This window comes from Arvicola amphibius, chromosome 2 (genome assembly GCF_903992535.2).
Source record: "Arvicola amphibius chromosome 2, mArvAmp1.2, whole genome shotgun sequence".
NCBI classification, from domain to species: Eukaryota; Metazoa; Chordata; class Mammalia; order Rodentia; family Cricetidae; genus Arvicola; species Arvicola amphibius.
In genome coordinates this window covers 10853721-10867289 of record NC_052048.2, presented here as the reverse complement: position 1 = coordinate 10867289, position 13569 = coordinate 10853721, and the positions used below count along the sequence as shown (strand labels likewise).

At 38.4% G+C, this 13569-nt stretch overlaps 1 protein-coding gene across 25 annotated transcripts in view; it reads left to right on the top strand.

Moving 5' to 3' along the window:
- Positions 1–13569, top strand: part of Pik3c2g (phosphatidylinositol-4-phosphate 3-kinase catalytic subunit type 2 gamma) — a 346977-nt gene that overhangs the window by 109622 nt on the left and 223786 nt on the right. For all 25 annotated transcript variants that reach the window (XR_005284220.1, XM_038318262.1, XM_038318253.1 and 22 more), the window contains 2 exons: positions 3279–3393; positions 7215–7345. Coding sequence is in view for 24 of the 25 variants with exons in the window: in XM_038318262.1 (XP_038174190.1) it covers positions 3279–3393; positions 7215–7345 (246 nt within the window). In the remaining variant the exon portion in view is untranslated. The remainder of the gene's footprint in view (positions 1–3278; positions 3394–7214; positions 7346–13569) is intronic.

Below are 13569 nucleotides of genomic sequence, written 5' to 3'. Positions count from 1 at the left end.
CAATTGCCACACTGGGTGCTGAGGAGATCCAAGGAAAGGTGGTCTGATGTGATGTGCCAGGCAGCTTAAAAACAGAACGAGACCAGAATCCAGGTCTGAGTTCTTGCCTTTGCTCTTTCTGTCTTCAACTGTCTCCCTTCCTGTTTTGACATGCCACGTCCTCCTCCATGAATGTATTGTAAAAATGTTCTGCCCTCTACACCGGCTCTGGCTCAGGTCACAAGAGCTCTTCCCACTAGATCTATTGTCTTCAGTCTCTCAAGGGATTACATCAAATCAGGTCATCGAGTTCTTCTGGTCTTCCAGTGGCATAGTCCTCTCTACACTCTGGCTCCAGATGTTGGGAACTGATGCAAAGACTCCTGATCACTAAACTCACTAACCGTTATTGTGTTGTTTTAGGAAGCAGGGTGATGGAATCATAATCCAGAGCATTTGTCTTTCTCAATAAAGCAAGTTTGAGGTTAAAATATTTTTATCACTAAGTTGAACAATAGTCAAGTTTTTAAAAACCTTATGGATATGCCAGCACAAATATCCCCAAAGACCATATGAAAAAGCAAAGTCTAATTTTTAAGCATGTTATATATTTTTTTAAAAACCTCCAAGTGCATGAGTGATGGATACTGTAGGCGTGCCCTGCAGGGGGAGTTTGCAGTATTGTGGTCAGGTCTAGTTAGTATCTCCCCAGCACCTTTCTGAAAGCCACCTTCACTGCCAGAGGAACCACCACATTGTGAGAACTTTTGAAAAACAATGATTTTGTCCAATAAATTTCAGGATGCTTAGTTAATAATGGCTGGCTGATTTAGGCAAGCTCCATAATCCTATCACAAAGTATGATGTATGTAGACTGCCTTTGTAACATTTTTATTTTGTTTTGGGGGTATATGTTGTTGTGTATTACAGACTAATATTTTCACCATAGTTATCTTATTAAATTTTGTTTTATATGTACAGATATTTTGCATACATGTATGTCTATGCACCACTTGAGTGCCTGGCCCCCATAGAACCCAGAGAAGGGGTATTGGGTACCCTAGAACTGGAGTTACAGATGGATGTAAAATATCATATGGGTTTTGGGAATCAAACCCAGGTCCTCTGGTAGAGCAACCTGTATTCTTAACCGCTGAGCCGTCTCTTCAACCCAGTAGATTTTTTAATTACTTCTGATCCCCACCTACTTTGTTTTAAATATGTCCATTTTTTGCCTCTGTATTTAAATTTTCTTAATTGTTTAAAATAAAACCATACTTTATTTTATATATAGCAATACAATTTATATAACAATGGTATAACAATATGACAATACATTTTTTAAATAACACTTTAATAGAATGATTTGGTACATTAAATAGAACGAGAAAGAAGAATAATTCAGGTTGCAAGAATACTCTCAAACTAATTTTTAAATGGCAGCTTTTTCCAAATAGATAAAGATAACAGCACACTCAGAGATGAGCCATGTCTAATTATTAGTGCTCTCATGGTCGGTGAAATTCAAGGGAAAGCCCCCACCAATCTTCTGAAGCCACAAACACTCTCAGATCTGTTTTATGTTCCTCACTGCTGCTGATCACCTTTCTGACAATTTATTTATTTGGAAAACTATGAAAGTCCTTCTTGTAGCATCTGGCATAGTCTATTATCTGAAAATAAGCTCTCCAATGCTAAACTAAACAATCACCTCCAAAACAATGCCACCCATTTATTTTCTCAGCTCCTCAAACGGCCTTAAAATCTGTATACCTTTACCCTCCACTGTCCATCTGGACATTCATATTCTTCATGCCCACTTTCCTAAGCTCTGAGTATCCCACTCCTACATTAAGCGCTCTGACATCATTCTGAATCCTGTACCACAGGATAGAGGCTGGGGAGGCTCTTACAGTGCAATCTGTCTAAGGGCAGAAAGAACAGACACCACTGGATTCCTTCTTGATAGAAACCAGCTCCCGTAAATCAGATTTGTTTTGCTTCAAATGTGGCCAAGCAAAATCACAAATATAACACCTTCCGAAATGCGGGTGTGAAAATGCAACTAACATCTCTCACTAACTCCATCCTGCACTTAATGAGGGCAAAGAGCTCTCGGCTTATAGCAAGGACTGATTAGCTGAAATATGAAATCTCTTTTGGATAAAAATGCCTAGTCACTTAGCTTTCTTTCACTCTGCCTCTTTTTCTAACAAGATGAAAGGACGATGAGGTTGAGAGAAAAGGAAAATCTACAGAGATCTTGTGGCCTGCTGGCTCTGACCTCCAGACCACAGTTCCCTTCAGAGCTGGGAGCTCCTTGTTTTATCAGAAACCGGTGGCTGGTGCAGCTCATTAGGGATCTCCCAGTGTAGCCGAGGGTACTGGGTTGGCCCCAGTTGGATTATCTCAGCCACCACAGAACCACCTGAGGTTTCTGTCAACTCCTGAATTGAATGGTTACTGAAAAGGTGATTTATCTTCAGGTTACATTTACTTTGGTTAATTAACTGATTTTCCAGTTTTGTATATTAAAATCAAACACTACTCTTAGTTAACCATTGGACTATGTTACTATATTCAGATTTGTGTGCCAGTACCACTAAATATTTTTTTTAATAAAAATATGTGGATTTAGTTGTTTTTGCAGCCATTGAAAACATTGGTGGTTTCCTCCATGGTTGGCATTTCCTATATGCTCTCTCATTTACTATGGTAATTTACAGCCGATTTTTAAGGATTCTGAACATGAATAATCTTTCTATTTATATGCGAAGGAACATTTCCCTTGTGAAGTCCTACAACTATTTTGATTCTGCAGCTCATATGCTGTGCTGATTTAAACCTTGCATTCTTATAAATTTAGAATCTTTAAATGCCCAAGGAATTTATTTAATCCAGGGGGAGGGAGTAAAAAGAACCTCTGAAGAACTACTATCCTTCCTGAGTTCAGGCACCCATAAGTCCAAAGTGCAAATCCGAGATTCCTAATTCCACTTAGTCATCGCCACTGATGGCAGCCACTGATACATGCTAGATGCTCCTGTTAGGAACTACTGTAATAATTGTCACATATGACAAAAATGTGGTGTTTATGGAAACAGCTTTGCATTTGACATGTTAGTAGTGAGCTCACAATCCATGTCTAGACTTGTGGGATATTTTATTTCTCTTCTTGCTACTGAATGAAGCCACAGAAATAGCTGCTGCTTTCTATCCCAGAATAAGCATGTGTGAAGACACTAATAGTTTTCCTCTTAATGTGACTCCTGTCTATGTGTACGTGTTATCTTTTGCAGAAAGTCTATGATGGGGTCTAGGCTATTCAGCATGACATTTCAGAGTGAGCCTCCCATAGAAATGATAGCTCCAGGAATATGGGATGGGAGCCAGCCTTCCCCACTGACCCTGCAGGTAAGTGTCAAACTATGAGATTAAAGTACACATAGAAAATTCATGTTGTTAAGCAGTGTGGTGACCAGTTACAGAAACACTTTCTTCTAGGGTCACACATACACGATCCCTTCCTCCAGCTTAGATCTGGGTGTCTTCTGTATCTTTTATTTTATGCCCAGCACTTTCCAAGTAATTTTTCTGTCAGCTTATATAATCGCAATTCAATGGAGCTCTTCACCATCATGAAGGATAGCAGGGAAGCCTTGCTATCAACACTCTCCTTAAATGCATCCAATTCTTCTTTCTATTGTCTAAAATAAGTCATTGTTATATATTATTAACCTGGTGCTTTACAGCCGCTTTTGCATTGTGACAAGCCATCAAAATCTCTTCTGCTGCACCTTTGTTAAATGACTGGATTGTAAGAGACAAATATCAAACAAAATCCATGTTTATACCTTTTTGCCTTAAAACATCTCTATTCTCTGTGGTTTGTGATGGGGAAGGGAAAGTGCTCAGTGATGTCAGCTTTGGTTCATACTGCCAGCAGCACCTTGTTTGCTCGTCTGTGGCCCATCTATCCATATTGACTAGAGATCAACCACACTGGCACAGTACTATGCTCATGTCTGTGGTCCATTTATCCATATTGGCTAGAGGTCAGCAACACAGACACAATATGATCTAGAGATTCGGGAGTGTGGACTTTCCATCCATTGCCACAGAAAATGGGTGGCATCCTCAGAAACACAGTTTCTCAAACTTGGCAGCATTTTGACTGGGCACTTTATGGTCCTCTCCTGTGCACGGCTGGCTGCTCAGCAGTATCACTGGTTTTTATCCAGTAGCAGTATCCACTCCCCAGTCCTGGGAACAAAATTGCCTTGCAATTGTCATCATGCTGGAGAGGACCCAGGGTTCTGGTTCACAAGCAGGAGGTTCGACGGTGTAAGGGATAAAGTTTAGAAATATACACAAAATGATGTTGATTAAGGAAAATAATGAATCTTATAAAAATGTGGCTTCACTTTAGGGCAGAAAAGATCTTTCCAATAGCCACCTGAACAACATTTTAGCACCAGCTTGATGGCAAGAAATAGGTGAGTCAGCATAGACCTGAGCATGTCAGGTCTAGATGATGACTGGCTGGCACATGCCTTGCAACAGGACACAAAGAGACACTTCAGTCCAGTAAGGAAATCTGCCAGAAACCTCATATTCCCATGCTAAACCAGCAGAAATCACCAGACTTTAGTTTTAAAGGGTCCCCCATTTTGATAAAGGGAATAGCTTGTTACTGAAGAACCTGTATTGATATTATTAAAAGTCCTAATTTAAGAATCCAAAGCACCATGTCAGGCTTTCTGCTGTATTCTAGAACAGGAAACTGATCCAAGGTTGAATTTTAGGGGCTAACTCTGCTGTAAAGTGTTTGCATGAGAACAGCCATCCCTACCCAGAACCCATAGGGAAAATGGCTGGTTCAGTGGTATAAGCTTACAATCTCAAGGGCTGGGGCAGTGAGAAAGTGAATCCTTGGGACTTCCCTGACCAGTCTGTCTAATTGAGTTAGTGGACTTCAGACTAGGGGCATACCTAGTCTCAAAATAACCATTGGGTAGTGCCTACAATATGGCACATGAATTTGTCTGCTAGCCTCCACACACATACACACATGTACCCTCAAATGCATAAATCCACACACACAAGATTAGGAGATGGTAAGAAAATTAAAAGCAGGTTCTAGAACCAGAGTTATGTCAGGGAATAGGTATGAGTCAGAAAGAAAGACATCAGACTGTCAGTTGGGGGAATGCAGACCATAGTCTCTACTCTCTAACAGAGAATGTCAAACCATTAGACAAGATTTTAACCTCCTCTTTTCGCGTCTGTGTATTCAAGGACTGCCCACTGTAGTTAGTCAGGTTTTCTTTTCTGGTCATCTTTACAATGTGAATGATAAATGCCGCAGAGCAGCCACCCAGGTATGACAGGAGCGTGATGAGTCACACAGAGTCGTTCTCCAGGTAAATAACTGTTGACACATCCCAGGACTGATGCAGGGAGCAGGAGCAGCAGACAGATAAGATAAGATGGAGATAAGAATTCAGAGTGGAAACGAACAGGCAGATTACTGCTTGTCTTTTCCTGGGTCTCTTCGTCTTCTTGCTTGCACTTGCCTGGAATTCATTTGAAACGCCATCAGGGTGTGTGCATATGTGCAGGAGCATATGCGTGCACATGAGTGTAAAGGCCAGAGGTCAACCTTGGGCATTGTTTCGCAGTAGCTACTCACCAGGCTTTTGGAGATATGGTTTTTCACTGCCCTGGACCTCACCAATTGGGCTAGGCTGACTAACAAGTATTCCCCCGAGATCTGCCTGTCTCTATCTCCCAACCCACCAAGCAACACACCACATTCCAAAAGAAAGTATGATTGTCTGTCTGTGGCTGACTTCCTTAGCTTAGTGTGCTCTAATTTCATCCATCTTACTGGGAAGGGTGCATTGTGCTTACACCTCATTGTTTACTGCGGCTCTTCCTGGGAGCTAACATTCATGTTCTCGTCCACCATCTTAAGGTCTTCAGTCTCCCTGCCAGTTCCTTCAGGCTGTCATAAAGTTGTGCTAGTTCATTAGCTACTACTTCTTATATTATTTTTACTTATTTTTTGATTATTTAGATAATTTCATGCATGGATACTATATAGACATAATTTTCAGCCCTTCTTCTCCTCTACCAACTCATATTGTAGCCCCCAAACTAATGACCTCTTATTCCTTATAATTTTTACAAAAGCACAGGTGCATACACACATACACACACTCACACATGTATTCACATAATGTGGCTCATATGTACATGTAGTATGGGTATGACCACTTGGGATTCAGGAGACTCATCTCTGGTGCCCATAAAACTCTGGCCAAATAGAAAGTAGAGTGAACTACAGAGACTGCATTTGCTTTTATCTAAATCACAACAATCAATGTTTCAAGATTCATCTTGGTAATATTAATATCATTTTGCCTTAGATTGTCTTATTTTTTCATGTTAAAGCAATAATTAATAAGTGATAACAAAGCTTATTCCAAAATAATAATTACAATAGACATTATGGATTAATAGAATGAACTAACCAGTTTTTAATGTAAAATAATAAGAAAACTAAATAGAATAAACTGTATTTCAAGCTGAACCCCACACATACTAGAATGTTCCTAGATTTTCTCCATGATACCTATCTAACATAGTTCAGCCGATCATAGTATGTTATGTGAACTATTTTAACTTTAGAATGGAAAAAATTATTAACCTTAATAAAAAATATGGAGCCCAAACTGTCTGGCTCACCTCCATAGAGCAAAGACATCCTGTTGTCATTTTTGTTGCTGTCATTGTCGTTTTGAACTATGACTTTGTTTGCTATGATCAGATTATTGCTGAAGCAAGGTTTAACTAAAAACATAGGAACTCAGAATATAAGGGTGACAGGATGCTTATCCTGTCAATAGATGGGACATCCTGACTCAAATAAAAAATATTGTTTGGTTACACAATGCACATGGCAAACTGGGCTTAAAAGAGGGACATGGGAAAATTGGAATCACTATTTTCATAAGAAGTTCATGAAAAGGGAAGTACAGTTGTCTTCATATTTCTTTACTTTATAACAGATAACAAGCTCTAATGAATTGTTCAAAAATTATGTTAAAACACTCAGCACAAAATAGAAATTACTACTTCTTTCATTTCTACAAACCTCAAGTAAATGCTATGAAATTATAAATGTATTTGCATGCATGTTTAGTACATAGAAAATCACTTCTTCGTTACAGATTGATTTTCCAGCTGCTGGGTGGGAATACATGAAACCTGATTCTGAGGAGAACAGAACTGACGTTGAAGAGCCACCAAGAGAGTGTTTAAAACACATCGCCAGACTGTCCCAGAAGCAGACTCCTTTGCTGTGAGTGAACCAGGCCTGAGAATGACTCTCTCTGTTGTGCTCTCATCAAGAACACTAGAAGCTCTTGTGTCTTCTGAGAGTGCACCTGCAGTCCTATACAGGCCACTCAGTTCCTGAAGTCATGGTGCTAGATGATCAGTTAATGTGTACAAACTGAGAAATGATTTTGCCTCATCTACAAAGACTTTTCTTTTTATGTGTTTTAGCAACTTTATCTTTAAATTAAGGAATGGTATGAAGTACTAAAGTACTAAAGGCAGAGACTTGTTAGTGAACAGCATCACATCTCAAAGAAAAACAGTGCTCAGTCATCATCCAATAAGTTCTGGGAAGCTGTTTTAGTAAGCAGGGAAAATTGGAATTTAATTATCAAGGCAGATACTTAAAAGAATAGAAATAAATCATCTCTAATAAACACTAAATCAGTTAATAAGAAATTTTTATACGGTGTCAACCAGCAATTCTCTAAATAAAGCCAAAATCACTTGGAGGAACTACAAGATAATTAATGGCATTTATGCTTGTTACCTGGTAATATCTGAGTCACAGCTCATCAGCTGTGCTCATTAATAATAAACCTTAGGCATTAACTCAAGAAATTGTACACATGTACATATATCTATCAGTATATATATATACATAAATTGCTGGGATCACAGTATGATAATATGTATAGTGAAGGACACTTTATTTCAAGAAAAAGATCAATTTAAAAAGAAGAATTACATTTTTGTGTGATCCCTGTAAATATAAGTTTAAGAATGTGTTAAAAAAAATCAGTAAAAACAATAGCTCACAAAGCAAAGGAGTCAGTTTGATTTTCTAGGAAAGACCTTGGAATTTCTGCAAGGTGGAAGCAGTAGACTCTGGAAGTAGGGACTAGATTGGGAAGAAATATAGATTCTCGGTTCAAAATACATGACATTGGTTAGAATTTGGGAATATGTCACCAGATAAGCCAAAGAACTCAGGACAAGTTGATGGAGAAGACCAAGATTTAAGTTGACCACTGGGAAGACAACAGAGTCATTTTTTGATGGAGGCATCAGTGTGGTTGAGCCCAACTGTGAACGTTCAGTACGCACATGGTCTGTCTTGAGTCCTCCCCTCTAGTTTCAGTTCATACAATCGTGGGCTCATTCAATTCAAACTTGTGACACAAACCTCCTTCACAGGCTCCCCCTATGATGGTCCCTCTCCAACCCTGAGACTCTGATTGAACTTTTAGTTTTCTGAATTATTCTTTTCTAAATTTTCTGCATGATTAAGTCATAATAAAGTTGTCACTGAAATGCCATCTGTCACAGGGGGCCTTCCTTGACCCCCTCACCCAATGAAATCTTCCTCTCTGTAACCACACTTACTAGTCTGTCATCATCAGGTTTATTCATGCGTTTATTTCTTCTCTCCTAACTCATTTGCAAGAACTAGGAGAACAAGGAATTATCAACCCTGGTTTTGCTGTGTTTTACTTATTGCTATGTTTCCAATCTTAGCCACGGTTTTTCCTCTACAGTGTGTACCCCATAAAACCTGAGGTGTCCTCATGTAATATTTGCCCCAAAAAGCTACTGTATTAGAAAGGATGGAAGAGTCTCAGGGTTCTAAAACACAAATACTGGCAATCTCTTTCCATGTCATTTCCACCTTCACCACATGAATTCTCTTTACTACTTTTTCCAAAAAAAAAAAACTACACACATACACACAAAAACATTACATTTAAAAAGTGTGCCACTTAAGAACATTGCTCAATGTGTCGTTGTAACAAGAGATTTTAATTACGAAAAAGGTGACAATGTTACAAAATTTTAAACATATTTAAACAAAAAAGCCACACCTAGCAAATTATAGCTAGATACATTCATTTAAATATCAGAAGTTTGTGCTTATAAATTAACCCCAAGTTCTTGGTATTTAATTTTACTTTTAATGATTTTTTTAATTATAACCTTTGTTTATTTTGAGAATTTAAGCATGTACAATGAGACTGGATCATATCTACCTACATTTCCCTCTTCCAGCTCTCTCCAATCCCTCTAAGATGTTCTCCTCCCAACTTCATGTGTGTGTGTGTGTGTGTGTGTGTGTGTGTGTGTGTGTGTGTGTGTGTGTGTGAGAGAGAGAGAGAGAGAGAGAGAGAGAGAGAGAGAGAGAGATGACTGATTGAGTCTGATTAGCACTGCCCATGTATACTTGAGTGTGGAACCATTTACTGGAGCAGGAGAAAATGTCAGTAGCTGCATTCTGTAAAAGGAATGAGTCATACTACATCCTTAACTCTTAAACTATTGTAGGTTCCTCTCTCTGATGGTCCCTGAGGTGGTGGCAGTGGTTTATAAAGATGATCTACCTAGGGCTGAATAATCTCTCTCTTTTTCTGAGTTCAGTACACGGCACCTGTGTATGTGTCAGGGTGCTCACAGCTGAAAAAACCTCTAGCTCCAGGAATTCCAAATTCTGCTTCTGGTTTCCAGGAGTATGTGTGTGCATGCACACAGATGCATGTGCACGCTCACTTATGCCATAAACTCACACTGACATGCACATAAAAAATCGCTAAAGACATACATTTTAACAGCTATTAACTACCCAAATTGAATTCTACTTGTCTTTCTGATTCAGATTTTGTTTGTGTTAATTGTATACATTAAAGAAGCAACATTTCCTTCTGTTTCACTTAAATATAATTATTCATGTTTGGATTGTAGAAACATATGGATGACAGCCTTCAGTGTGTGGCATTTACAAATAGCATTTAGTTTAGTGACTGAATCACTTAATTTTTTTTATCATATTCTTGGTGAGTTAATGATCCCTTCTTTCAAATTAACCACATGTAATCAGAGTCAGAAAATTCAGACTCAAGATACACTGTAAAGCTCCTTCTGATATTTGTAAATACAGAAAGGAAAATAAAAGCTTCATGTCGACCAATAAAGTAATTCCCTGTATGTGGGAAGCTGAAGGTTAAAATATATAAGAAAAGTTCATTTTGAAATTAGTGAATATGTCTGCTTTAGCATGAATTGTACCTGGGACCATACGGTTCCTGGGAACTTGCAGAATTTTAACACAAGCAAAATGCACAGGAAGCAACTGTGTTTTCAGACATGATTTCTTTAAGCTTAGAGATGAAAAGATTTAAAAATACTGTGCGGGCTGGTTATTTTAACAGAAAATGGTGGGGATCAGAGCTTAATGATAACAAGGTAGCCAGAAACTTCTGAACACAGTGTTGGCAGAAGGAAGGTAGACAGGCTGAGAGCTGGACATCTGCACTGGAGCAATTAGGTACTATTTATAACCAGGTATTTTTCCATGGCCTACAAGGAGATGTGAAATGAATGTGGACTTCAGAAGTTGAGCAAAACTAAAAAAGAGAAATTCTCATCATGAACACATACCAGAAGTTTGGTAAATAAACCAGAAAAATGTATGCCAGGAATAAGTCCACTGTAGACTATCTATAGATAGGTGTTGTCATAAAACTGACCTAATATATTATAAATAGAAATCTCAAAAGGTTCAGACTGGATTGCCTAAAATTAAACCTCCTACTGAACACCTTGTTGGTTCATTCAATAGGAAAGCAATAGGAAGATGCTCTGAGCAGTGTGGCATTCCTAGTATCTAATGGCTCTTAACTAGAAAATAATCTTGGGTATTATCTAGCATGTAATCAATTATTAAAATAATAACTGATTATTATGAAAACATAGCTAAAGATTATAGTGGAGTAAGAGTTAATTTAAATAATTTTAGAGAATTTAAAAAACAGATGATTTCAATACAGCAACTCTAAGGGAAAAATAGGCAAATGTGACAAATCCAATGTTTAAGGTTAATCCATAGATATACATATGAGAAAGAAATGTGAAAATAAGTTAGAGACTTCCACCCTTTGAGTACATATACATTTAGAAATTGATGTAAAAGACAACAATGACTTAAAAATAGGCAAAGCAAAAAGAATTCAGGGTAGAATAAATGACCTGGAACACCAGTTATAAGACCGATGTGTGTATCACAAAGATACAAAGACGATTAATGAAGAGATAATTTTCTGCAAATGCCTGCTCTTATGGAGTTGGAGACAAGAATGACAGGGGAAGTTCTGTAGTGAGGAGGCGAGCAGGCCTGCTTTTTGTCCTGCCCAGTTCCCACTCGGCTAGCTTTACACCCGAAATAACAACATACAAACTGTATTCATTTAAACAGTGCCTGGCCCATTAGTTTCAGTCTCTTATCTAATTCTCACATCTTGCTTAACCCATCTCTAATAATCTGTGTAGCACCACAAGTGGTGTCTTACCGGGAAAGATTCAGCATGTCTGACCTGGTGGCTGGCTTCATGGCGACTATCTCAGATCAAAGAATCATGGCAACTGCCTGAGGCATCTGCCTCACTCCCAGCATCCTGTTCTGTCTACGCCACCCACCTATGTTCTGACCTATCAGGCCAAGCAGTTTCTTTATTAATTAACCAATGAAATCATCAGATAGATAGAAGACATACCTACATCAGGGAAGAAGGATAAGATAAAACTTCAATGCTTGTCCTCAACCACAGGTAGAAATTAAGTTAAGATGGATCTTCTAAATGTGAAATCTAGCACTAAAAGGCTTTCTTAGACTTTTAGTCTAAGAAATGACTCTTAGGATAGACAGAGAGGAAACACAGAGAAAGATGTTCAGAGAGAGAGAGCTAGAAACAGAGACAGAGAGACAAGCAAAGATAGAAATAAACAGAGGTTGAGTTAAAATTTAAAACTATTTATTGAAAGATATTAATCCAGATATAAATATGAAAAAGCATTCTGGAAATTTTTGTGCAACACATTTATATGACAAAACTGTTGTTTTCAGTGTAGGTGAAAACACAAAGGAATCTAAACAATCTAGCCAAAAGTTGTCACAAGACAAACAGATGCCTCATGAAAGATAAAATACACAGCTTAAGAAAAATTATCTATAATTTAAGTAAATGGAAAATTTGAACCAATATCAGCAAGTATAAAGTACAGCACCAAAAAGACAAGCAAAATCAGTTAGCAATTGGTTTGAACATGGTAAAGCTGAAACTCTCACAATCTCCACAAGAAATGTGAAACTTTACAGGCACCTCTGGAAATGGACCCTCCTGCTGTGGGACAATGGTCTTGTACCTTGTAAAGACTTATCACATGTATCAGTTTAATAAAACACTGACTGGCCAGCAGCCAGGCAGGAGGTATAAGCAGGAAAGCTAGAATAGGAAAACACTGGGGAGAGGAAAGTCTCAGTCTGCAGTCGTCACCCAGACACAGAGGAAGCAAGATGAGAATGTCTCACTGACAAAAGGTACCAAGCCACGTGGCTAACACAGACAAGAATTTTGGGTTAATGTTAAGAGTTAACAAGAAGACTGAGCTATTAGTCCAACTAGTTTATAATTTAAAAACCCCTGTATATTTCTTTGGGACTGAATGGCTGCAGGACCAGGCAGGACAGAAACCTCTGTCAACAGAATTGGCACCAACGTGGACAACTAAGTCCACTTAAAACCTGAGAGAGTTTCAGAAGGAATTCTAACCACAAAAAGAACAGACAGAGTTAAGCATGGCTTCTTGGTAGTAACATTCTCTCAGGTGGGCTCTGTTTGCTAGAGGCAAGCACATCTCATTTAAGAGAGGCTTCCTGAATCAGCTTTAGCTTTAAGAGACTAACAAAGCACTTAAAAGGTGTTTATAAATAGCCAGCAGCATGCTTCTTAGTGGTGACAAGGACTTGAAACTCCATAGAGTTGTGACAATAAACATGGCTTCTACCAGTCCCTACACCATGAAGCTAGACTCTCAGAAAGCCAAAGAATGGAGTGGATCCAGCTGTCAAAGCCATGGCTTTAATCCTAGCCATAATGCTTAGCAAATTAAAGACTCATATGGTCAGAAAAAGAGAAATATGCAGTAAAGATAGATTCAGATTTTTAAAAAACCCTCTAAATTGTTTAGAGTGTGTTAAAAATTATCTGTACGCTTGGGAAAGAAAAGAAAAAGGATAAAGTCCTTAAAATAGAAAGAGAGAGAGAGTAGTTGGATGTGGTGGCACACAACTTTAATGCTAACACTTGGGAGGCAGAAACAGGTGGATCTCTGTGAGTTCAAAGACAGCCTGGTCTACAGTGGGAGTTACAGGACAGGTAAAGATACACAGAGATACCTAGTCTCAAAAAGCCAAAAATT